The sequence below is a fragment of the Plectropomus leopardus genome, chromosome 21, assembly GCF_008729295.1.
Source record: "Plectropomus leopardus isolate mb chromosome 21, YSFRI_Pleo_2.0, whole genome shotgun sequence".
NCBI lineage: Eukaryota > Metazoa > Chordata > Actinopteri > Perciformes > Serranidae > Plectropomus > Plectropomus leopardus.
Genome location: NC_056483.1, coordinates 6,432,240 through 6,457,941, shown reverse-complemented (window position 1 = coordinate 6,457,941; position 25,702 = coordinate 6,432,240). Strand labels below are relative to the sequence as shown.

The 25,702-nt window shown below is 40.2% G+C and overlaps 1 protein-coding gene across 6 annotated transcripts in view; it reads left to right on the top strand.

Moving 5' to 3' along the window:
* Positions 1–25,702, top strand: part of smarcd3b (SWI/SNF related, matrix associated, actin dependent regulator of chromatin, subfamily d, member 3b) — a 56,435-nt gene that overhangs the window by 24,502 nt on the left and 6,231 nt on the right. For 3 of the 6 annotated variants that reach the window (XM_042510556.1, XM_042510554.1, XM_042510557.1), the window contains exons 2-10: positions 3,865–4,085; positions 12,434–12,523; positions 15,212–15,254; positions 18,597–18,719; positions 19,292–19,417; positions 20,986–21,081; positions 24,297–24,398; positions 24,698–24,859; positions 25,109–25,206. In XM_042510556.1, the coding sequence (XP_042366490.1) occupies positions 3,865–4,085; positions 12,434–12,523; positions 15,212–15,254; positions 18,597–18,719; positions 19,292–19,417; positions 20,986–21,081; positions 24,297–24,398; positions 24,698–24,859; positions 25,109–25,206 (1,061 nt within the window). The remainder of the gene's footprint in view (positions 1–3,864; positions 4,086–12,433; positions 12,524–15,211; positions 15,255–18,596; positions 18,720–19,291; positions 19,418–20,985; positions 21,082–24,296; positions 24,399–24,697; positions 24,860–25,108; positions 25,207–25,702) is intronic. The other 3 variants (XM_042510555.1, XM_042510559.1, XM_042510558.1) reach the window with 3 other exon arrangements.

Here is a 25,702-nt window from a genome sequence, read left to right as displayed (position 1 = left end):
CTCTGTTAAATCTCCACGAGGTGACAACATTCAAGCAGGAGGCCCAGACCATATGTTGTCTTATCCTCTCCCGTTTGGAGACCCTTCTCAGTTGCTTTGCCCCCCAACGTCCCCTCCCCCTCGCCGACCAAACTCTGAGCCAGAGTGACAGCGACGCCTGCTCGGGCTTCTTATCACAGGATCTCTGCTTGGTCACCATTTCAAAGGGCACATTATACGTCAGCCCCTCGTATGCTGTGCGATTTAATGTTATTAAACCGCCCTGTGAATATGTTTACATTCAGCTTGATAATCTAGTTTTCTCATTGTGCCCTCCCTGCTGTTTATTACCTTTCTTTATTTGCCCGGTCTTTACGTGTGTTTGTGGACAGTCTAAAGATCAAATCTGATTTCCACATTCAGAGGTGACAAACAGTGTGTAATGTTGGGAAAAACGTGAGGTTATGAAACCGATTTGTATCCTTCAGCTGCCCTCTCTTTCTCTTCAACGTTTACTCATTCTGTTGCGAAGTGTAGCAGGCAGTTTCTGTGCAGTTTTGAAAGAGGACATTGTTTTTTGTTTTTTTTGCAAGGTGATGGTTAAACATTTGGGTCTGCTAAACGACAAGGTTTTTTTAACGCTTTTTTTTTTTACAGAGGCAGGAGGACGAATACACTCTAATGGTTTTAAATGTCTAATGTGACAAGTTGTCTGTCCTTTGTAGAATATTTATAGTTTGATATTACCTGAGAAACAGTCAATGATTGTCATATTTTTGGATCAATTCCTGTTCATAATGCATTTCAGTGGTGGAGTACCTTTACTCAGACACTCAGTATTTGTACAATAGTTCCTCCATTTTCTGTAAAATTACACTTAGATTGGAGGGAAATACTTTTATCTGACAGCTAAAGTTACTTTGCAGATCACAATTTATATAGGCGGCTCCGGTAAAAGACGGGGGCCCCTAATCAGACCCCTCCATCCTTCGTTTTTACTCTCTGCTCCCAAAGTTAGATCAGTTACAATTTGATTAAATGCTAAATTACGTAACAAGACGCAGTATGTAAACATAATATCAGCTACAACTGGGAGATTTATCATATAAATTAGATTAAACTGCAGTGTTGTTCTTGGCTAACATGCGAAATGTCTACATCATGAAAACTGAGTTATTACTATGTTCACAAAAAGGTTATCTTTTTGTTATATAAGGTCAAATAGTAAAGGATAGTTTGCTACACTGGCTGTCTTGAGGCATGACTTTTCTGTTCTATAATTGAAGTGATATTGAAGTTAATGTCTGTGTTGTACTCATTTATTTAGTCTGTAGCTGTATGAGATACCTGAGTAGTTGATGCAGGACTATTCTTGCACAAAAATGATGTTTCAACCATGTTTTCGTTTGCCCTTCTGTGCCCACCAAAGTGTTCTCCTGAGTGTTTTTACCAGCCAGAACTTTGCAATAGCTGGTATTGTTTTCAAGTTGCAGTTGAGATTTAAAAAAGGGTCAAGTCCAAAGATGTGTGTGCGCAAACGGTGTGAAAATAGGGGGGTAGGAAGTAGTGAACGGCCCATTACCACCCCTCTTTTCGCCCCTGGCTCACAAAACTTGACAGACGTGATCACAGTGAAGGTCAAGTTTGAAGATGGGTATGTTTTGAAGTAGGGGTTGGAAGTATGGAAGGGGTCGTTGGCCCCTCCACTTAATGGCTCCGGCCAGCATTTGCTGTGTAGCCTGAAATATACTTGCTGTTTAACCTTGAGTTCGTGGATGCGTCCAGCTGCGTCACAAGCATTTTTGTATATATGCTTTCTCATACGTGACGTTTTACTAGAAGATACCTCTAAAGGGCACACGAAAGAGCTCAGGGTGTGTACAGCTGCCGGACATGTGGGATGTAAACAACAGACATGGCCACACTCGAGGAGGTAACTATTAGGTTCAAGGCAGCCTTCCCTTTGTCAAAAGCAAGTACTCTACCTTGTGCCGACATTTTTTTCTTCTTCTGCAGATATTCTGTATCATAGCAACCAAAGCGTCTCACGGAAAAAACACTGCGCCTGCAAACAGCTCTCAAGTGCTCCTAGCTGAGCGTTTTCAGCAGTCAGAAACCACTTTGGTGGACATGGCCAGTAAAGCTTCAGTTAGATGGTCTAGCAGCTTTAGTAATGTGACGTATTTCAGAATGATTTGAACTAGGAAAATTATTTTTCAAGTACATTTTGCCACTAATATTTCTGTGTTTTTACTTCAGAAATATTTTAAATGCAGGAATTTTAGTAATAATAATTTTTACAGCACTCCTTTTAATTTTACACCTTGAAACCCAGAGTAAGATCCCTTTTATTATGCTGCTTTTAGATGCCTTTTACAAGTACTTCAACCTTTGAACCCTGAGCAAATAGGTATGATTCAAAAACTTGATTAGAAATATTCCACAAATTAATAGATTTAGAAAATTATCTTTGAAAAGCTAGGGAAAATATTTCTAGGGGGAAAAAACAGCTATTTAAAATAATGTGGCAAAATTATTCTGTATATTTTTGGCACATTTTAATTTTTTTCAGGACTTTTTTTTGTCCTTTTTCTAATTTCCTGCTAATTTTCGGGTCACTTCTTCCATTGCTCATTGCCTTCTTCCCATGTTTTTGGAAGAAAGAAAGACAATGCGCTCGGGTCTTGAAGAGTTAAGTAAAGGATCTAAATATTTCTACCACCACTAATACATTCAAAATAATTATTTTTTGTTAAATTAGAAGGCATACAGATCTTCACACATGCAGTAGGAGTCCTGTGCTCTCGTTCAAAGGAGTCAAAGGATTTCTTTCTATCACACAAACCCCAATTTGGTTTCAGACAATAAAGTGAGGCGGGCGGCAGCTGTTGCCATGGGAGTGACAAGCACAGGTGAGAGTTCCCCAGTTGTTCCCAGGCGTCAAGATGGGAGTGTGAGACTGTGGACTCTGACACTGTTTGCATTGTTTAGGAGGAGTGTGTGTGTGACAGCGGTGTTAAAAAAAAAAAAATTAGGTTATTTTTCAGGTGTCAAAACAGATTTTTAACAGAAAGAGAAAGAAAGAAACTAAGCGGTGCTGCTTGTTCTCTGTGCAGCTGCTTTTGTTTCTTCTGTTGTGTTTAAACAACACAGAATAGAGCAGATCGCTGCTCTAGTATCAGTTTTCAAATGTTGAATGATTTGAGTTCAGCTGCAGTGGATCTCGTACTGCTGGCAGATTGATTTCAGTGGCATTTTTAGCCCTTAAAAGTTGAATCACATGCTCCATATTTCATGTTGGTCTCTAACGTTGACTATCTAACACAAACAAATCCCGTATTGAATTGCACTCTTTTAAAGTTTTTCCCGCACAGTGTCTCTCATGTTTGCCGCTCCACATGGAAAAGATTGAGATATTGTGTAAATTGACGTCACAAAATTGCTCAGTGCGTGCTCATGTTTACCAACGTAGCTGTTGTTTGATCACTGAAAGATCACCGAAGGTTACAAAAAGCAGATTACTCTCTCGCTCTGAAGTGTCGCTTCCTGTCTGTGGAGAAATCTTCATCGCTTAAAAAAAAAAACAGACACCAGACTTTCATTTAAAAAGTAGAAACGGGTGATGTCTGGATTAGGAGCTGATACTCTTTGTTTGCAGCTTGGTTTCATGATTTTGTCAGATAAGATGGGTGTGTTTACAAAAAACTTCTCCTCAGTCCACCTTGAATCCATCAGAAGGAAATGCATAAAAGTTTCAATTGATCTAATGTTTCCTTTGTTATATTTTTAGAAGCCCTAATTTGTGATTATAATAAATCAGAGCAGTGAAGAGTTGTTTTTCTGCATTTTTGTGACCCGTCCTCTCTCCTGCTCCCTCTCCTCCAGCGTCCTGGCATGCCGTCTGGAGCGAGGATGCCCCACCAGGGAGCTCCCATGGGCCCCCCCGGCCCACCGTATGGAGGGAGCCCGGCGGTGCGGCCCGGCCTGCCCTCCCCGGTGATGGAGCCCAGTCGTAAGAGGCCTGCCCCCTCCCAGCAGGTCCAGCAGCAGCAGCAGCAGCAACAGCAGCAGCAGCAGCAGCAGGCCGTCCAGAACCGGGCCAGAAAGTGAGTCTGAATCTAGTCGACCTCCAGCTCCTATCGAAACACTGCATGGCTCGCATACTGCAACTCCTTATTTGTCTGCTTTTGTGTGGAATGGTTGAGATCATGAAGAGGCTGTGGTTACACTTTGAACTTTACTGGTTTGGCGAAGATCTTCAAAACCAAAGATGGAAATCGTCATGAATCATGTGCAGGCAATGTAATAAGAGCTGGGCATCAAACCACAATATGTTTAAGCACCAAACACCAAAAGCTGGTATTAAACTCTTTGTCAGATTGTTAGTTCTTTTAACAGATTTTCTGATCATGCAATTCCAGATTAAACTCACAATTTTGCTAATTTTAGACTTGACATCATTTAGACAAATGTTCTCAAACAGCTGCTTGTGTTAATACGACATTCAAAAGAATGCAGTTACGTTTTTTAAATTATAAAAAGGAATAAATGCTGTTTTAATGGTCCAGAAACATAGATATCGTACAATCACCAGCCTTAAAATATAGTTAACAATACACAGTCCTGCTGTTAAGTTGTATAGACTTTACAAAAGTGCTCATATGATACATATGTTATCCAGACAACACATTTAGCATCTTAGTTTTGCGTGTTTGCATGCAAATGTTTGCATGTTCACATTTGGTAATTAGCACCAGACAGAAAGTACAGCTGAGGTTGATGGGAATGGTGTTAGTTTCACAAGACATGGAAAAAAATATGACTTTATGATGGTGCTAGATAGATATAAAGGGGACATGTAATCTTGGTTGGTATTGTGAATTTATCCCAAATTTCACATCATATTCCTGCTTGAACATGTATGGTTAAGCCTATATTAGTTATTATTTGTGGTTAAAATTGCAGCTATACCCCGTTTCAGTCATTCATCTAGCTGCAGCAATGGTGCAGAAACCAAGCCCCCATGAACAGAGCCGCACTTTGAAACCAGTTTAACATACTGGCCAACTGTGAAATGATCACTTCTGTATCTATCACTTAATGCCATGGGGCCCAAAAACACTTATTTTTATACTTACATGGTGAAAGAGGCTTAAATCAGTGGCTACATTTTTTAGGGTGTTTGTAAAATGACTTGTTTCACTATCACAATGTAATCCATTTGGCCCAATAACATTTCAGAACTCTAGAAGAGCTGCACATTCAAATCATTTTCATCGCCATTCAAGTGAGCAAAGGGCTAAACCGGAAGTAAACCGCTCAGCCGTGCTTGGCTGCCCTAAGTCTCTCGTATGTTTGCTCTATGCATCCTACGATGTAGAGGATCTGAGTAATTTCATACCATGAAACTCGTGCTTTTTTGGCTTCATGTGCCATTAAGGAACTTTCATAGGAAAGAATGAGTCCTCACCTCCACTGCTGTATCCAGTTCTTTTTACACATCCATGGCAGAGATGCCAAAGTACGGAAGACCTGGAAATGTTCGTTAGAGAATGTTTTTTTCCGGGAGGTCGTACTTAAAGAGAGAGGTGCTAAAAACGGAGCTTGTTAAGACAAAGGGTGAATATGGGAAAAAATTAAGTGTTTTTCACCACTAAGCATTTTCTAGAAGCAACCCAAAACAAGTACAAACCTGAGAATGAGCCTCTTCAATAATAAAGCCCTACATGACAGCCACAATGTACCAGACAGCCCTTTCCATACTACGAGCCCCTAAAATTTGATTTAAAAAATCATATTGACGAGAAGTGAAACCGCATGACCTTTGTTTGTGTTAGTTCAGGTTTCATTTCAGTCTTTGCTTTGACTCTCTCCCACTGCTCCTTTTTTTGTTGCATCCTTTGCCTTGCCTCTCTGCTCTATGCATCCACTTCTCACCATCCCAACCACGCTGTGTCCGAACGTTTCTGGTCACTCTTCATGTGTTGTTGTTGCCTCCCCATGGTCTTATCTATGTGGTGTCGGTACCGCTGTCTGCAGGCGTTCAGCCTCTCGTACTTCTATTAGTACCATCTATTGTCTGCTATTTGACAAAGGATCTGAACATCAGTATCCCAGTCACACACACACACAGACACACACACAGTGGATGGATGTCTGTTAGGAGACGAGTGTGTGGCAGGTATGGTCATTAGACAGGAGATCAATATGTGCACTCAGTGGACCTCTGTCTCTCTCGGTTTCATTCTCTCAGTATCTGCAGCACGATTGATCCTCTTACAATTAAGCAGGCTTGTTGAACAGGTCAGGGGAAATGTTGTCCTGCGTCGGGGCCTCAACCCCCAGAGCGGCCCGGCTGGCTGCCCAGGGTCTGATCGATGGTCCAGGGTGACCTGTCCAGGTGTCTCTGTCTCTTCTTTTGCTTTTGCAAGAGAGTGTGTGTCCTCTCCTCTGGCAAATAAGTTGATGCTCCAGCTCCCCGGCTCCGATCCATCCAGCTCAGACCCCCACGCTGCTGCCAGCTGAGGGCGGGCCACCTGTGTTTGCAGTGTCATTGAGACCTTATGGTCCCAGCGACACTCGCACTGCAGAGCAAACGCTGTCCTACGCAAAGCTGCTACTAAAAATAGAATTTGATTGCGTTTTGCTTTGCATAAAGTGCTATGAATACTCAACCTTGTGTCCTAGAAGTTACGTTTATATACTACTAATTTGTTTTCCCAAATAGGGGGACATTTTGTGTATTGTGGGACGTGCCACATAAGTCACAGGCAGACAGCGGGCACAAGACTTTGACACCAAGGTTCACATCCTCATGAGTCCTACATGTGGCTGTAAGACTTGGAAAACACAACTTAACACAACATAACTTTTCTAATTATGTGAATAGAAAATGTTTGTTATTGCAAATTACTATCTAGGTGTAATTTGTAGGGAAAAGGTTAGGTTAAAGTCTTGATTTTAAGAAGTTTTTACCTGTGAAACGTCAGTGGCGTCATATTTTTAGCCTTGTTGTAGCCTGTAGCTCCTAGTGTTGGAGCTGCATTCACGTATGTGCACTTGCGCGAGACCAACGAGAGCTCGCGGTATCTGCACGCCAGTGTTAACATATTACCCAGGAGCCTGAGAGAGACTTGTGGAATCAGCAGCAAGCAACAACATCCCTTTGACGAAAACAGCTGGTGAGCTGCAGATGTGGATGAAGGTCGCAGCAGCCGTCGCATTGTGAGAGTTTTGATGAGTCCGTTGTTGTCAGAGCTCTGGATTTCACACACGAGCGTAAAGTGGCCTTTCGATAAAATCTGTAAAATAATGCGACACCACACCTGTCGGTGACAGTGAAAAATAATGATGAATCATGTCCACGATGCAAGAAACAAAGTCTCACTCTACTGCTCACTGTGAATGTGAATGTCTGCGTGTTTATTTTATACAGTAAGTACAGTGAGTATATTGTATACAGGATAAATATTTTGCAGTCATGGAACAAATTAAATCTGTCATTATTATTATTATGATTATTATTCATTGCAGATTTTTAAAAGTTTTTAAAAATAATTTTATAATTTATTAAAAACAAAAGAAGAAGCAATTTTCATTTTCAAAAACAAAAAATGGTTATTTTTATTACTTTAACTTTTTTGGAATTTCAAAAAAAATTTATTTTTTTTTTTTTGATGATTTTCAAACAAAAGATGCCTTTACTGCTAATTATAGAAACCCATTCAAAAAATCCCATTGACTTCATGACGAGGAAGGGAACCAAGAGGCGAGTTTGTAAATCCCTTGTATGGCAAAGGAATGGCTCATCATACTCTTCCTCTGATTGGTTTACTCTGATACTCTTACTCCAACCCTAACAATCCATAATGTAACTACTTTTAATTTTCATATGCAGTATGCTGACATTAGAATGCCATAACATGTGCCCCATATCATATCTCATGAAAATATTGGCTGAAATTTACTTGCTAACTTGTCCTGTAAAATGTACTTAAATTCACCGAAAATACACATCCAAGGTATACCCAACGTAAACTGAAAGCTGTTCTTGTTCCACTTTCTATGTACACATGAAGTCATTTAAATGGCAACACTTGTTTTTCCCCCAAAGTCAGAATGTTATGGTAATGGTGCAGTGCTATTACAGCTGATTTAAAAAGACAAACTGTCGGATAAGATTTATTTTTTATTTATTTATTTATTTTATTTATTTATTTATTAGGGGGGTGGGGGTAGGGGTGGGGGATGGGGGGTAGGGGTGAGGGATGGGGGTTGGGGTAGATGATAATTGATTATTGATTGAAGGGAACCGGATCACCCGAGATTACCCTTGTCTGTCCATTGTTGAGGGAACCGGATCACCCGGAGATTACCCTCGTAGGTTTTTTTTCGGGAACCGGATCACCCGGAAACCCTTGAGAAGAGAAAGGATGTTACTCCCCTCTCCTCTCCCTCACCTTCCTCTCCTGCTTCTCTTTCTTCTTTCTTTCGTCCTTCTCCTTCTTCTCTCTCTTCTCCCTCTCTGCCGTTTCTTTCTTCTGTATTTTCAGCTCGCCCTTTCGTCTTTTCTCATCTTCCTTTCTCTGTCTCTTCTCTCTCTCCTCTCTCTCTTTCCTCTCCTTCTTCAGCCTTTTTTCTTCCTCCTTAGTTGCTTTCTTTTCCTCCTTCTTCATCCTTGCTTTTTCCTTGTCTGTTTTTTGTGCAAGCTCCTGGAGGACGGTGTTGTCCTGCGTCAGGAGCTTGATTGTCTCGTCCATTTGACTGTTTTTCTGGCGCAACTCCTCCTCCTTCTCACTGCTGGCTTTCAGCAGCTCCTGGAGGCTGGAGTTGCGCGCTTGAAGGTCAGTCTTTTCAGTAGTCAGGAGTTTGATGTTGTTCTCCATCTGGCGCAAATCCTCCTCCTTTGTGCTGTTTTCTCTCTGGAGCTCCTGGAGGCTGAGGAGACGCTCCTGGAGGCCGGTGTTGTCCTCCGTCAGGAGCTTGATTGTCTCTTCCATTTGGCCATTTTTCAGGCACAACTCCTCCTCCTTCTCACTGCTGGCTTTCAGCAGCTCCTGGAGGCTGAGGTTGCGCACCTGAAGGTCGGTGTTTTCATCAGTCAGAGGTTTGATGTTCTCCTCCATCTGACGCATTTGTTGGCGCAAATCCTCCTCTTTCGTGATGCTGTCTCTCTGGAGCTCCTGGAGACTGAGGTGACGTTCCTGGAGGCTGGTGTTTTGTTGTGTTTGGAGCTTGATGGTTTCCTCCATTTGGCAGACTTTGTTTTGCCAGTCCTCTCTGATGAAGTTCTCCTCCTTGGCAGCCAGCTCGGTCATCGTACGAGCTTCCAGAACGGCGAGTTTTACTGTCCACTCTGCCTCGCTCTGGATGATCTTATTGTCTTTGTCTTGGAGCTTGGTCTCATACTCCAAGATTCTGGCCTCAAGAGCAGTAAATTGTGCGACCAGATTGTCCTTCTCAAGACAAACCTGGCGCAACTCTGCTTGGGAGGCCGCTAAGTTGGCTGAGGTAAGATTGACGTAGGTGGCTTCCTTCTCCCAGTACTCTCTCATACTCCTGTTGTGCTCGTTCCAGACCTCAGAGACCCGGTTTAACTCAGCACTCCAGTAGCGTTTGACTTCCATGTTCTCTCTCTGTGCTTTGCACAGTTGTTGCTGAAGTGAGCGGACCAGCTCATCCTTTTCCTCCAGCAACTTTTTGGAGTCAAACTTTGCCTCCTGAGAGTGGTTGTCTTGAGACAGACTTGTGAGTGAGCGAATCACCTCATCCTTTTCTCTGGCCAATTTCTTCTTTTCGCCCTCTGCCTGTTTTCTCATGGCTCTCTCTGACTTGAGAGCCTTCAGGATTTTCTGCTTTTCCAGGTCATTGAGGGCGATCTGTTGCTGCAGAGTAGCAACGTCCATGGGCAGCTCACAGGACTTTTGCAGGTCCTGGATTTGTGCGCTGGGAGTGGGAATGGAGGATTCTCCCACCTGCACCTCCTGAACCGAGCTGTCCTGGTTTTGCATGTTGTAGTCCAAGTTTCTCAAAGTCACAAACGTGATATGTGAGAAAGAAGTCTAGCCAAGGTCAGCCTGACACTTCAAACTTCAGACTTTAACTACTTGGAAGTAGCTGTATTTGTCCAAAGTTAAGGCAGGCTGGACTAGATCGATGGAAGGCTGAAGAAAGGTTTCTTGAAGATGGTGTGTGGTAAAGAAAATCCTTCTCTGGCTGGACGGTTGTTGCTTGGCAAGCCGAAGATATCTGATGCAGCACCGGAGTGATACTGAAGTCAACTGACCTGTCAGACTAACTTATATATAATTCTGAGGATTAAAGGCACGAACATTCTTTGTCATCAAAGGATAGATGTGATGTCATTGGGCTTTACAATTCCAAAAATGTGACATCACACTGTGACATCATACTGTGACATCACACTGTGACATCATACTGTGACATCACACTGCATGGCACATGATCTCTGGACAATTTCTCACAATTTTCAAAATCAATAAATTTCTTGCAGAAAAAACAAATATATATATAAAAATTTATATATAAATTTTAATTATTTTTTTCACAGCGTTTAAAGGTTTCAAGACTTATATATTGCCTCCTAAAATTTCATTATCTTAGTTCGCTTCTTGAATAGAAAAATGACTACCATAGGATTTGTTTTTGGGTTTTTAAAAAAAAAAAAAAAAAAGATAGAGAAACTGTAAACAAAAAGATAAAGCAAAGTGTGTCGGATTTAAAACTTAAGGCTTTCAGGTAGCATGTAAACAGTGGCATGCAGATACCCTGAGCTTTCATTGGTCTCGCGCAAGTGCGCATACGTGACAGTTTAGCCCAAAATCAAAAACACATATTTTTCCCCTGACCTGTGCTGATATTTACCAATAATCAACAAAGTCTGTGGATTATATTGTGTACTAAGGTCATGATTTCTGGAAACAGACATTGCTGAGGAGTTTTTCAAATGCATTTTGTTGGCACAAAAGGAACAGATATTGCATTTTTAAGCTGAAATGACGCAAGATTTTGGTATTGGAAGTGTTCTGCTATCTGTTTGAAGTCCGAATAGTGTTGATCAATCACGTATGAACAGCAGGGAAACAGGACGTGTGCAGAAGCAGAGTGCATTGGCCGAAATGCAGTCTTGGAACCCACTGGATATTCTCTGCTAATTTAGCTTTATATTGATGTTATTTTATTTTATTTATTCATGAGAGTGGCTGAAATGACAAGTAGGTCTATCTGCAGTTGTGGCTGCAGACACACTATGGTTAGGGTGTTATGTTGTGAAGTCAGTAGTCTGCAAAACTGCATCTGGAGCCATTTCTAAGATATCTCTAAAACTCAACAACTCACACCAAAACAATCTAGACTGATAAAACAGCACTACAGGTTAGTGTAAAAATATGCATTTGAGGGTGAACCATCCTTGTAGAACCAAGATGCAGACTGTTGTTTTAAGTTATGTCCTATAAAGTTTAAGTTTAAGTTTAAAGTTTGTGACAAAGCGTGTAACCAAACCCATCAGCGATGTCAAGGTGCACCAACTCACAAGAGAAATTTAACCCCTGAAGTGATTTCTCATTGGTGTCAAGTTGTCAAGACTGTAATGATCTGCTCCTCTCTTCTTGAAAACCAGGCTTACCTACGTACATCTCCCCCCATACAATAGTTTTGTGCACATGTTGGGGATTTTTTTTTTTTTAACTTTCAATTTGACCTTTTATTTCCCTTGAGGACTGCATTATTTATAAAGCTCTGATCTTTGATATGGACCCCTGAACCTTGGTTTTTATTGTTAACTTTCGTCTCTGTGTCCTTGAATGACGCTAAAAAATGTTCCTTGCTGCTTGTGACGCTTACAGACACTCAGGGTAGCTAGCTACATGAGATAATAAAATAGTTTTCTCGGTGCTGGGGCAGCTTCAGAATAGTGAAAATACTTAGAAAGATTTGCAATTTAGTTTAGGAAATGAGCAATAAGTTATAGTAGTATGCACATTGTCTTCATCTGGACATTATTTCATCAATGCAACATCTACATTTGCAATTCAGAGCTGAACAATAGAGTTGAACTGCCTGTTTGCCCGTTTCCCAGTGTGTCTGTTGTCAGTGTATTGTCTGTCTGTGTGTGTGAAGCATGCTTGTTTTGGTTCACAGAGAAACTTTGTTGAATGAGCGCGTCCCTCAGATGAGCGAGACGCCTCCCAGCTCCTCCTCTGCTGCACTCTGTGCGTGCATGGACGCAGTCACACGCCCATCCCAGTGCCTGCCCTTGTCTGAGTTTGAAAGTTTGCACCCACTAACAGACCCTTGAACTTAACACACATCCCACACAGACAGACACACAGACAGCCAGAACCACCAGGTGTTCCCCCTCTGACATCGTACTTGAGTGTGTGTCTCGCCACAACTCTAATCCGCCAACCTTCAAATCCTCACCAATTCTTAGGAAGCCAGTCGGATTCCCCGGAGCCAATGAGATGCCGGCGAGGCAGATGGACATGAGAGAGCCCCAATCAGATCCCACGCTCGGATCAAAGTAGGAGTTTATTCTGCTGCATGTCCATTTTCTCACGTTTGATGACTCTGGCCTTTTTTTTAACCACCTGAGTCCAGCACTCCCTGAATGAGTTGTTTTGGCCGACCATACGTTCAGGCCTAGACGTTGACCCCCTAAAATGTAGTGGTGCATGCTTTGGACTGGAGCATGGCATGATGAGAACAGTTTTTTTTTTTTTTTTTTAGTAAGAACATAAAAAATAAAGTAGAATTAAATCTAGAAACCCCTCTTTTAAAACAGTATAAAATGATTGTGATGCAGGTTTGTGTTTTTCTTTGCAATGCACCCCCAGATCTTTCAATTCTCCTTGCAGCAGGCTTGTTTCAGTATTTGGCATGCTGATGTAACATACTGCCTCACAGACCAATGCAGGGCTCTGTGATAGAAAATTCTCTACACTGCAAAAAAAAAAAAGCCTCTCTACTAACAAGAAAAATATGTCATCCAAAGAAAATATAGCATAAAATAGGGCTGGGTGATATGATGATACATACAGAGATTTTTCTGTATTGTTCTGGTATCTTTCCCTGTAATAGCTCAAAAAAGGTTAATGTCGGCAATGTTATTAACCAACATGCACTTTAACCTGAAACAGACATTTGTTTTTTTTTATCTTTCCCTTTGCAAATATTTTATGCAAATAAAATGTTTTAAAAAATTAAGACAACAGTTTTATTTTTGCTCCCATTTTTCACAGGTCTAAAAGACAGAAGATCTAAAACTTCTTTTATGCACACAAAAGACTTATCTCTCTCAAGAGTTGGTCACAAATTTGTTCAAAATCTGTTATCACTTCTCCCTCTCCAAGATAATCAGTCACCTGACAGGTGTGGCATATCAAGATGCTGATTACACAGCATCATTACGACACAGGTGTGCTTCTGGCTGGTCTCAACAAAAGGACCTCTAAAATGTGCAGTTTTATCTTTAAAAAAAAAGACATTTGTTAGGATTTCTCATGACTAGCGCTACAGGAATGCTCTTTTTGGTCACAGATACCCCAAAGAATCAGTCAGTATCTGGTGTGACCATTACAGTACAACACAAGAGTTTCAGGTTGTTTACTGTTGGCTTTTTCCTCTTCAATGGCTGTGCAAAGTTGCTGGATATTAGAACAAATTTTCGTACACGCCATCCAGAGCATCCTAAACATGCTTAATTGGTGACATTTCTGCTGAGTATGAAGGCCGTGCAGGAGCTAGGATGTTTTCGACTTTGAGGAATTGTGTACAGATCCCTGCAACATAGGGCCGTGCATTATCATGCTGCAATATGAGGTCATGGCGGTGGATGAATGGCATTGCAACAGGTCTCATCATGGCATCTCTGTGAATTCAGATCTCCATTTATACCAAAATGCATGCTAATGTATTGTTTATAGTTTAGTTTAGTTCCAGCCATACAAGACAGGCCGAGACACACCTGTGTACTAATTATGCTGTGCAGTCAGCATCCTATGTCACACTTGTAAAGTGCACATTAATTTGAACAAATACGCAACCAAACTTTGAAAGAAATGTATCTATTGTTTGCATAGAAAAGATCTTTAACCCTTTGAAACCTGGGCAAATTGGCTTGATTTCTCTTTAAAACATGGAAAGAAAGCAATGAACAACTTAACAAGAACTGACCCAGAAATTAGCTGGAAATAAGTTTAAAAAAAAAGTACAAATGAAATTACCTAATTACCTTTCAGGTAATTTTCTTGTACTTTTAATTAATTTCTTAACAAAAATTGGGGCTATTTCTTCTTTCATTACCTTCTTCCCATGTGTTTTGAAAGAAATCGAGCCAATTTGCTCAAGTTTCAAAGGGTTAATTAAGCTCAGTTTAGGAGATGATATCCCAAAACAGGATGACAAAGAATAATATGAAATCATTTCAAACATCCTTTAGGATGTGGTGCCCCACCTAGCAAAAAATATTGTTAGAGCATCCTAAAATAAGTCACTCTTACTTTTAAAAAAATCTTCTTTTTGCAGTGTAGTGCCATTCAGGCGTTTTATAGGCAGCGTCCTTCTGCAGGCACCAACACCAGAACACTTGCATGAATCTAAATATCACAGACTGAATATTTGAGGAAACTTTAAATAGAGGAGGAGGCCGCAGTGTTTCTTTTGTAATCAGTTTCTCCAAGTAAGAAAGTTCTGACAAAGGCACCAACTTGGCACAAACTGTCTTATTGTTCTCAGCTTCTTTCTGGTAAGTATAAGATAAAACAAACAGCTGTTCTCACACAGCAGGAAATGCCAGGAATCACACACATACATACGTGCTCCTCTGTGAAAATCATTCCTAGAAACTCTTATACACACATCCTGTCACCATCCGAGTCCTGCTGCAGCGGCCCCAGCGATTCTGCAGAGTGTGTGTGTGTGTGTGTAAGTACATTGCCTAGGCCTATATGTCAGGCAAGATGTGTATGATGTGACACTTTTTTGGCTGTGAGAGGCTCTCGTTCTCCAGGTGGACCGCTGCATTTCAGACACCGCACACAAGCACAAGAGCACAGACGCAGACACACACACACACACACACAGCTGGGATGCTGGGGTGCTGGATATGGCCCAGCATTTTAGCAGATGGCCTGGGTGCTACGCTATCAGTCACCATAGTAACATGCTCTCTTTTTCCTCTTTCTCTCTGTCTTTCTCTCCCTCTCTCTAGTGCTAAGAGAAGGAAAATGGCAGACAAGATTCTTCCGCAAAGGGTGAGGCTGCATATTTTTTTTTACCTTTGTTGCTGTGTTTTTTTATGTGTGTGTTATTATCTTTTGTGTGCAGAGCAGAAAAACCCTGCTCGGTTTTTGATGTCAGGGGTTCTTGAAAGGCGCAGAGGGCCAGATGATTATGTGTTATTTCCAAATGAGGGAAGAGAGCATGAAGGGGAGCGATCAGGAGGGTTTTTTTTAGGGTTTCATTCTGTTGTTTGGATAGTGGCTCATTGATTTAAATCGAAGTAGTCAGCGGGATATGGCAGAGGCGCAACCACAAGTAGAACCGAAGCAGAAATTGCCACGTTGCCACAGGTGAGTCTGTGCCGACCGAGGTTGCGATTTCTACCCCGTGGTTTCAGTATTCGGCCCTGTGCCACGCCATCACCTCACCACGTCCTGGCCAGCTCACACAAGGTTTCCACACTGAAACTACTGGAGGCTGTGAGCGTCTTGGCTCTGGTCTTATCCCTCCTAACATAGCCCAGACAGAGAGATAGCAGTAGGCATGGCCGGGGCGCCACTCCACAATAATGAGTCAGGGACAGGGAATGTCTGCCACACTCCTCCGTCTGCTCCGTCGGCACCTCGGCCCCGATGAAAGGCAGCGAGATGGAGATAGAGGAGGAATGAGAGGGAACAATGAAGGCAGCCATTTAGACGGAAACATGAAAGAGGGAAGAAGAGGGAGGGAAGAGAAGGAGCGAACTGTAGGAGTGTGTGTGTGTGCACAGTTTGGTAAGTAAGCAGCAGCCCTTGATGCTCCGAGGACTTTCATCGGTATGGTAATGTGTGAGTCCTGGCTGGTTGGCTGCACACTCTGCATCTCATTTTTATCCCCCAGTGTCCCCAGAATGGTGAGGACGGTGGATTAGGCAGCAGTTTGGGAGAAAAATGAGTCTCATATGGAGCAAATGTTGCAAACAGTTAATTTTAGTCCACACACTGTGATGTTTACAATCTGAGGATTTTTTTGGAATGACGAGGTAGTAAGCCTCCTCAAACTCAGGATGTTTTATGTCACGGGGCATTTTTACAAATGTTGGGCATTAGATAATTGATACTTCAGAGAGATGGGGAACATCATGCAACATGAGACCCTGACTGGAGTCCAACATGGGACATTACAGTTTGAGTGGTCATTTTGATATCAGTTACTCTACGTTTTTTTTTTTTTTTTTTTTTTTTTGCATGCCTCCAAGATGAACAAAGAATCTATGGTGCGAGTTTAAAAACAGCAAAACTTTATCAAAACATCCATTGAGAAACTCTTACACAACTCATGCAGTGTAATCCAAGTTTCATTTATCCAATTGTGCTCAGTACTTCCCAAACCGATAGCCCTGTCCGACTGGGATCTGAGCGTAAAGGGAAATTTATCAAAAGCCAGGCTCCATTGACAAGAACTGTAATTTTACGTTGCTGAACACATGAGCTGCTAATCTACCACTGGCTCAATCAGTTAGTTTGTTTGTGTTTTTGAGTGACTTTGGTGTTTTAAAGGGTTAGTTCAGTTTCCCCAAAATCACACAGTAGCTCAAATAGATTGAGGCAGTGGTCGATTAGCAGCTCCTGTGTTCATTTCGGTAAAATTACTCTTTTTATCAGTGGAGTCTGGCTTTGAAGAGAGCATAAATAAGTTTAACTTTCTAATCAGTTCACCATCAGACAGGACTGTCTGTTTGGGAAGTACTGAGCATACGACTGGTTCAATGAGACTTGGATTATACTGCACGAGTTGCGTGAGAGTTTGTAAACAGATGTAATGATAAAGTTAGACAGATAGATATTCATTTGTCCTGTCAGAAATGTATTGTGTGCTGTGTAGCAGTCGTAAAATGAATAGACAACTATAATAACACCAACAACACCCAAAAAACAAAAACATCAACAACAGGGCGCCTCTTCCAAATGACAGACCTATTCACTACATATTTAACATTGCAATACTGGGAGGCATAAATGATCTGCGAGCCGAGTTTAACCTGCTGTATTAACCCCACTGACCTGCAGGTGGGTCAGTCAGCATGGATACATGTTGTGCAGCCAGACTTTGTACAGACCGTCTGAACTTAATTTCAAATTCTTGCGGAGATCATTAACTTTTAAAGAATAGTAAATATGTCAGGCTGAATTTGGGGGAAATTGGTATGAAATAATAGCTTAACATCGCCAGAGCAAATAAAAACATGAGCTCACAGATTGGTCTGGTTCCCAGGCTAATAAAACGATGAACAAAACATCAAGAACGTTTTATTTGACAGAAAAGACATAGAAATAAGTTTTGGGATTAAGTCACTCAGCGTCTGTGAAGACGTGGCATAAGTTGATGCAGAATCCTTATGTGATGTTGTTAAACAGATAAATTAAAGAAACATTTTGTCAATTTGGAAAATATGTAGAAAACAAGATAAAACATTTTCATCAGTGAGCTTTAGAGGTGCTTTTAGGTGGATTTTTTTTACTTTTGGAAGGAGCCAGGCCAGCTGTTTACCTCTGTTTCCAGTATTTATGCTAACCTAAGCTAAGATTGCTGGCTGTAGCTTCTTATTTACTGTGCAGATGTGAGATTGATATCAATCTTGTCATCTTACTCGGCAAGAGATAATGTTTCACCAAAACTTTTTTTCAACTATTCCTTTCCTGTTATACTTCAATATTTTATTGAAACAGGCCGGTGGTATAAAGCAGAACATATTTTCTCTGTTTTTCTTTATATTTATTTTATTTTTTTTACCAGGACTTATCTGAAACTTAACCCTAACAACCATAAACCTTATTCAGTGTAACCCCACCCTGTCCTGCAGATCTCTCTCATGGGCAGCAAGTGGCCAGTGGAATTATGACATACTAGAAATGTACAGTAAAAACTGGAAAATAACAGAAAATTAAAAAAAATATAATAATACCAGATAGAACATTAGTAAGTGTCATGCCTAGCAACAAGAATAGGCAAAAATAATAAGGAAAAATAAGTAAATTAAATTTAAAAAAGAAAGTAAACAAAAAAATTGAAAAACCAAGTATAAAAAAAAATAAATATTAAATTTAAAAGAAAAGAAAACGGGTAGTCGCTGATGTCCAGGGTATCTGGCCCGACTAGCTTTCCTGTTATTCTACACATAATATACTATTCCTTTAACAGAAGCTATATGTTATGGGTTTTAATGTCCTTGAAACAAGACACAGGACCCCCTGCAGCACGAACGCAGAGCAGACGGCTAATCTTCTTAAGCCTTTAAGTGATATTTAGTTAGTATATGTGAAGAAAATCTGATTTCTTAATCTCATGTGTGGGATCTAAAGAATTTAACATCAGATTGCCTCCCTTCTGAGCAGATCCGTGAGCTGGTCCCCGAGTCTCAGGCCTACATGGATCTGCTAGCGTTTGAGCGTAAACTGGACCAGACCATCATGCGCAAACGTGTGGACATCCAGGAAGCACTGAAGAGACCAATGAAGGTAAGGACAACAAAAAAGGAAATAGTGAGCCAATGCTCTCCTAAAGGTGTAAAGCAGAGTTTCTGAAAGGACCAAAAGGTTTATTTCAAGTCATTTTTAAGTCATTTTTGCATCTCAACAGTACTGAAAGGTTTAAAAATGTTAACAAATAATCTTTTTATAGAGGATTTTTTTCCTTTTTTTTTTTTGTTTTGTCTCATGTCAAAACACAAATGTCCCTTTTCTATACTGAAGACTCATTTGACATCTTGATTCTTGTTATATTAAATCACTGTTTCAATCAGACTCATTATAAATGGTCTTATTGCAAAGTATGTGCACATACAAGGAAGTTGTCTCATAACAATAAACGCTGCAAAAGCCAAGAGACATAATATAAATATAAGCAATTTACAATGAATATATGAAAAAATATCGGAAATTCCTAAAAATATCTTATTATTGATGTTGTTAACGTGCTGTTATATTGAGCTTATTAGTTCAGTTTGGGCACCTGCAGCATAACATTTCAATTAAAGGTTTTTGTGAAATGTGCGTTTAATTTGTGGTATTTTTATGTGCCCTTGTGTCAGCAGCAGAAGCGTAAACTGAGGCTTTACATATCCAACACCTTCAACCCTGCTAGACCGGACGCCGATGACTCAGATGGCAGCATTGCATCATGGGAGCTGCGAGTCGAGGGGAAGCTGTTGGATGATGTAAGTTTTGTTGGTCTAAAATTTACAGTGCAGAGTACCAATCTCGATGGAAACAAACGAATCTGGGCCATCCCAAACCTCAGGCCAGGCTTGGAGGAAAAGACTACACTGACCAAAAGGGTGAAAACGCAAAAAATCTGGAATGATGTCGTCAAAAGACGCAGATTGGACGGGGACAGGGAGCTTCTGAGTCGGCCTTTTCAGACCTCCAGGTTTAGATCTGGACAGACAGAAAACACATTCATAAGAGAAAAAGGAATCACAGCTATATGTAAACCTGTAGATGGAAACATTTTTAAAACATTTGAAAATTAGAATTTAATTCAGAAAATGGGGACTTGTTTTGGTATTTTCACCTTTATTAAAGTGACATTAAAAAAGAAATTTGAGAAGAAGCCAATGATGTGATAAGAGTATTGGCTGGTGCGTATAAACGAACCCCCTCATGTGGAATCAAAATGGGAAGCAGAATTAAACATTAATCTGCAAACCTCCACCAGCTCTAAAAGATGGCAAGAATTCGTCTGGAAAAATTAAATTAGATTTTTTTATTACACCATATATAAAATACAAACAATTAGGCAAACAACAGCACTGCTGGAGATGCTGTGGGCCAGTGAATGTCAAAAAGTCACATATATTTTGGTCATGTATAAAATTATAAACATTTTGGGATGGGGTTATTTTGATTTTAGGGTACAAGATGCTAAGGGACCCACTGATTGTGTATCTAGGATTGATACCTGAGGACATCATTCATAAAAAGGACATTTATCTGTTCTAGATCCTTATACTGACCTTAGGACAGTGTGAAGACATTGTGGAGAAATAATACTCGTTGGAAAAACTGACCTTTTACCTAACGACTAGAGCAGGAACACATGCACAACGCTGGAAAAAATAAATATATATAAATATGTATTTATAAACAGTGCATTTTTTTAGTTCATTTACACCTTATTTCATACATGGCACATTTTGAAATTTAGACAACTTTAAAAACTACAGTTCCTGTGATACAGATGGCCTGCATGGTGTATTATATCATCAAATAGCTGCTTGTCCTCTAAAAAATAACTGAGATTATAATCATCCCATTTAGTATGAAAGTGTGCCGCTCTGGGTCGTTTCTGGCCAGGAGTCACACTTGGTAATGATGTGCTCAAACAACATCAGAAAACTATCGTCTGGCTCTGAATATAAAATGAATGATTGATGTCGCGAGACTGATGCAGCATGAAAAGCAGGAGCATCTTAGATTTGTTTTGGACAGTAAGCCTCCCTTCAGCGAGCTCTGATGTTCTTAGCAGTCAGGGGCAAGGCCATCGTCTCACAGCGGTAGGAAGCATTTAGGTTTCACAAACCACAAATATTTCTGGTTAAGCTCGCAGGAAGTGGACCCTGAGAATGTCTAGTGTCTCACTTTCCTGCTGATCTCACTCGGCCTCTTGTGGTTTTTTTGACGAGTAACGTTGCTTTAAGCAAAGAAATGTCGACTGGTGTGTTTAATGTGCATGCGTCTCTTATTTTAGATGTTAATTTAACAACTCTCTCTGTCTGTTTTACAGCCGGGGAAGCAGAAAAAGAAGTTCTCTTCGTTTTTTAAGAGCCTGGTGATCGAGCTGGACAAAGACCTGTACGGTCCTGACAACCACCTGGTTGAGGTCAGTTTCAAACATGGCTGCTGCAGCCTGAGTACACAGGAAGAGCTAATTTAAGAGCTACACACTCACCGTCAGATCAACCTTTACACTGCTTTTACAAAACGATAGCAGACTTTATAGTGTTTGTTAAGATGATTTTTGAAATGAATGAATGTCGGCTTCAGATGCCAACAGTGGTGGTGTCACTACATGCTCTGGCCTTAATTTATTTGCATTTATTTACATTCTTTAAGAAGCCAATAACAAAGAGGCTAGGTAGATAATACGGTGCAGTCTGGATGTATTTGGAGAGTAGATTTTCAATGAAACGGCTCAAAAATTGTGTCAGAAACAAATTGTAAAATGTTTTAGATTCTTTTTGTTTAACCAGAAGCAGCTGAAAAAGTGCCATCCCCAAACCAACCAGACTCCATTCAAATAAACAATAATTTTATCATCATAATACAAATTTCATTCAAAGTCAGCGGAAACAAAATAAAACTCATAAAGTCATCTTGATTTATCTTTCCACTGTTCCAACAATCACCAACTCTGGTTTGGTTGAAATAAACCCTGAATTCACTCAGTTAGATGTAAAAAAAAAAATATGCTGGATTTATACTGAAATAATCACTAAAATTACAGTGTATTTAAATGGAGTTTTGTGATATTTTTGGGCTGTTTCTGGTGAAACAAAAATGATTACATTTTACATACGTTTATCTCTGTAAGGATCCGTTCAATAATGTTGTCAGACACTAAGAATAACAGTCTGAGCCTGTCAGTGGCAAAAACAAGCACTTTAAGTGGATGTAAATGGACGTTGCCCAAATGCCCTAAGTGGTTACATTGCAGCCTGTTTCGCGACTGTCGGCTGCAGCGTTCTCGCTCAATACTGGAAAAATGTAAAGGTTATTGTCTCAATTAGTCACTCTGACACAGAAACATCCAGGATTTAAAAAAATACTGAAGCTACCCTTTAAAACAGATGTTTTTTTAATAATCTCTGCAGGAAATTGGCATGTTTTTCTGCTCTGTAGCTTCAATGGAAGTTTTATCTTTTCAACATTCACTATCTGGACGGTTTTGTCCATTCATAGGTCAGTGCTTTTATTTGGGATCACGTCCATTAATAATAAAGTGCTTTTGTATGTGGCTGAAATCAGTGAATAAGACTGTTCAGCCATGCGGTCAGGGTCAGTGACGGCCTCCTCATCATGCAGAAGAGAAATATTCACTGAAAACTCTTATTTTGTGGTGTCTAGTTAAGACTCGAGCTACAATCACCCCAACTAACCTGCTCCTTTTTGTACATCCCCATTGGACAAATACAGAGTAAAATAGACTGAAAGAGTGGACTGCCCTCTTTCTTTTCTAATAATTTGATTTTCTATGACAACAGAAAAGAGAGGTTGTGGAGTTTTTTTGTTTTTTTTTTTTCCAACATTGCAAGGTTGTTTTAACATGCAGGTGTGAGCGCTGGAGAAAACAAGTGCTTACATATTAAAAACAATCATTAGCTGCCCTTCACTTTGTATCGTCACAAAATGTATTGACTTCAGAAAACCCACTTTAGGAGCCCCAAAGTGAAAATTATGACTTCTCAAGGTTCCTCCTTTTAAGAGGGTATTTTGGCAAGGCACTCAGGTGCATCGCTTTGAATGATTTTCCATCAAAAGAAATTTTTCTCTACCTTGAGGTACAATCAGCACTTAATCTGTTCTGACTCAGCCATTGGTCGGGGGAAAACATTACTGTGTATTGCATGCCAAGTTACTGCAATACACTGTAGTGAAGATGGTGCTTAAAGTGCTTTTCTTTTCAGTTCCTGAGCAGTTAAGATAAAATGGAGATGTTAAAAGCATTTCATCTGCGGTTAAATACAGAGGAGGTTCTGAAGAAAACGCAAAGACTGAAGCACAGAGTCGTATGGAAATGTATTGTATTTGACAGGCAGATGTTTAGTTTTTCTGTTCTTTCTCTTAAAGTCTGCGCTGACCGTGTGATCCCGACTGTGATAACATTCAGCTGCATGGCGACATGGTTAACCTTTTGCTATCTTGGTTACTCAGCACACTGTGCATGTCTAGCTTGCAGAAATTTAACCTCCCACCAAACCACAGTCTGTGTGTTTGAGGTCAAGATCCAGGCTTCAACCTACAGGTGCAACCAAATGACTTATTTGTTTTGTTTTTACATTGTTTTTAATTGTCAACTTCAACCAGCCTGCAGCTGCCTTAATGCCACTGAAAATTTGGTTAAAGCATTTCCTGTTTCAATATTAAGCAAAAATCAAAGTAAAAGTAATGAATGTGAAGGTGCGTCATGCTGTGTGTGACGAGGATGCCATCTTATGAGGAATGCGCGCTGTTACCTTTTTATTTTGTGTGGTTTGATACACGACATGGTTCCCAAAGTCATGAAAAACCTGGAAAACTCTTAAACACCTAGATCAACATCAATTGACAGCTTTTACAATCATTTTAACCTCTAAAACCTGAGAAAATTGTGTTTTGATGTCTTTTAAAAGCACGGGAAAATGTCCCACAAACTGCCAAAAAATTGTAAAAGGTGGCAAAATTAGCTGAAAAATGTTCAGAAAATGATAGTTATAATTCTTCTTATTATATATTTGCTAAAAAAAAAATAGCACTTTCTTTCAGAGGTCATTTTAATGTTAGTTGTTTTGTTTTTTACTTTACTTTATTTTCTAATTTACCAGTAAAAGTACTATTTTTTTGGGCCATTTCTTGCTAAGATGCTTATTGGCCTCTAATGTTTAAGAAATAAATCAAGCCGACACGTTCAGGTTTCAAAGGGTTAATCTGCATGTAATATAAATAAGCACAAATTTATTTTCTGTAGCTGTTTATGTAACGTAGCTCTTTTTTTCCATTTTCTGTATGTTCTGCGTCTCCCTTCATCTGTGGCAGCCAGGAATTAAGTTTAAATCAAGTTTTAATCTAATTTGTTTGAAAAAGGCAAAATTTCTCACAAATTCTCACCACTAGAAGCCATTAAATCCCACACGGTTCCTGTAAACTGTAAACATATAATTTATCATTTGTAGGTAAATGGATGTTTTAGTGTGAAAATAAGAAGCCGGTTGAGAGTAAAAAATAGGGATTTTAAGCAGAAATTAATTAGCAATTCTAATTATAATGTGCGAAACAAACAAAAAAGTGTGAAAAAGTTCATTAATTCTGCAGTCAATGTGTGATGCTCTGCTCTTTCAGTGGCACCGCACGCCCACCACTCAGGAGACGGACGGCTTCCAGGTGAAAAGACCGGGAGACGTGAGCGTGCGCTGCACTCTGCTGCTGATGCTGGACTACCAGGTGAGGGCGCCACGCAGTCTTTACTTCTCTGTCCACAAATAGATTCCTTCTCTGTTACAACTCTGTGACTAATCCACGCCGTGAAATCAGCATTTGTAGTGACAACCTGCAGGCCTCACGCCGCTGATAACCGGCGGTCTAAAGAAACATTACAGAGTGCATTAAAGACTCCGTTTTGAACCTGACATCCGTCTCCACGCCGGAGGAAACATGATAAGGGTGTCAGATGAGATGATGTAAAGGCTCTGAGGTGGGCGTTTGTGCAAAAGTGTTGTAATGTGATTATATCGTCTCTGCAGCCTCCCCAGTTTAAGCTGGACCCTCGCCTGGCTCGCCTGCTTGGCATTCACACTCAGACTCGCTCCTGCATCATCCAGGCCCTCTGGCAGTACGTCAAGACCAACAAGCTGCAGGACTCTCATGACAAGGAGTACATCAACTGTGACAAGTACTTCCAACAGGTAAGGCACTCTGTATGTGCTGTAAATCACACTGATGTTGCATAAATATTCATTTCTGTGTTGCTGAAAGTCTGATATTACCGAGGCAACGCTCTTAAAGCAAACCTGTACACAAAAGTCTGTATCCACATACCTCCACTTTTTTTAGCAAAATAATTTAACTTATCAATAGTGATCAATAAACAAAGTAAAATGTATTTTGTCAGATAGTTTAATTGTTAACACAGACGGTATTTTTACCCTCTACAGATCTTTGACTGCCCTCGACTGAAGTTCTCTGAGATCCCTCAGCGCCTCACCAACCTCCTCCTACCACCCGACCCCATCGTCATCAACCACGTCATCAGGTGGGTTCCTGTTTTACTTATTTTGTAAATATTAATATATTCCAGGTGACATCCAGAACATTGGCTTTCTTTCCATTTTTAAATCTCATCTTAAAACGCATCCTTTTAAACCTGCATTTTCAGTCTGATCCCTATAAAGCTGATTTAATACACAGTAAATTTGTCTTCTTAATTTATTTAATTTGTTGGCACACTGTTGTTTTTTTTAAATTCTGCCTTGTAAAGTGGCCTTGAGTGTTTTGAAAGGCGCCTACAAATAAAATGTATTATTATTATTATTTTTTAATTTTATTTTTTTAATTTATTGATTTATTGATTTATTTTATTAAATCTCTTCTTTCAAGAGTGTCCTGGCCAAGATAGGCATTCATAACAGTGAGTTACAAACAGTATAAAACGGATTAAAATACAGTAATTATGAAGTCTGAATAAAGGAGGGGTTTTAGCAGTAGAGAAAAAAAAGGTTTCAACTTTTTTTACCGAAGTAAAAGTAGCA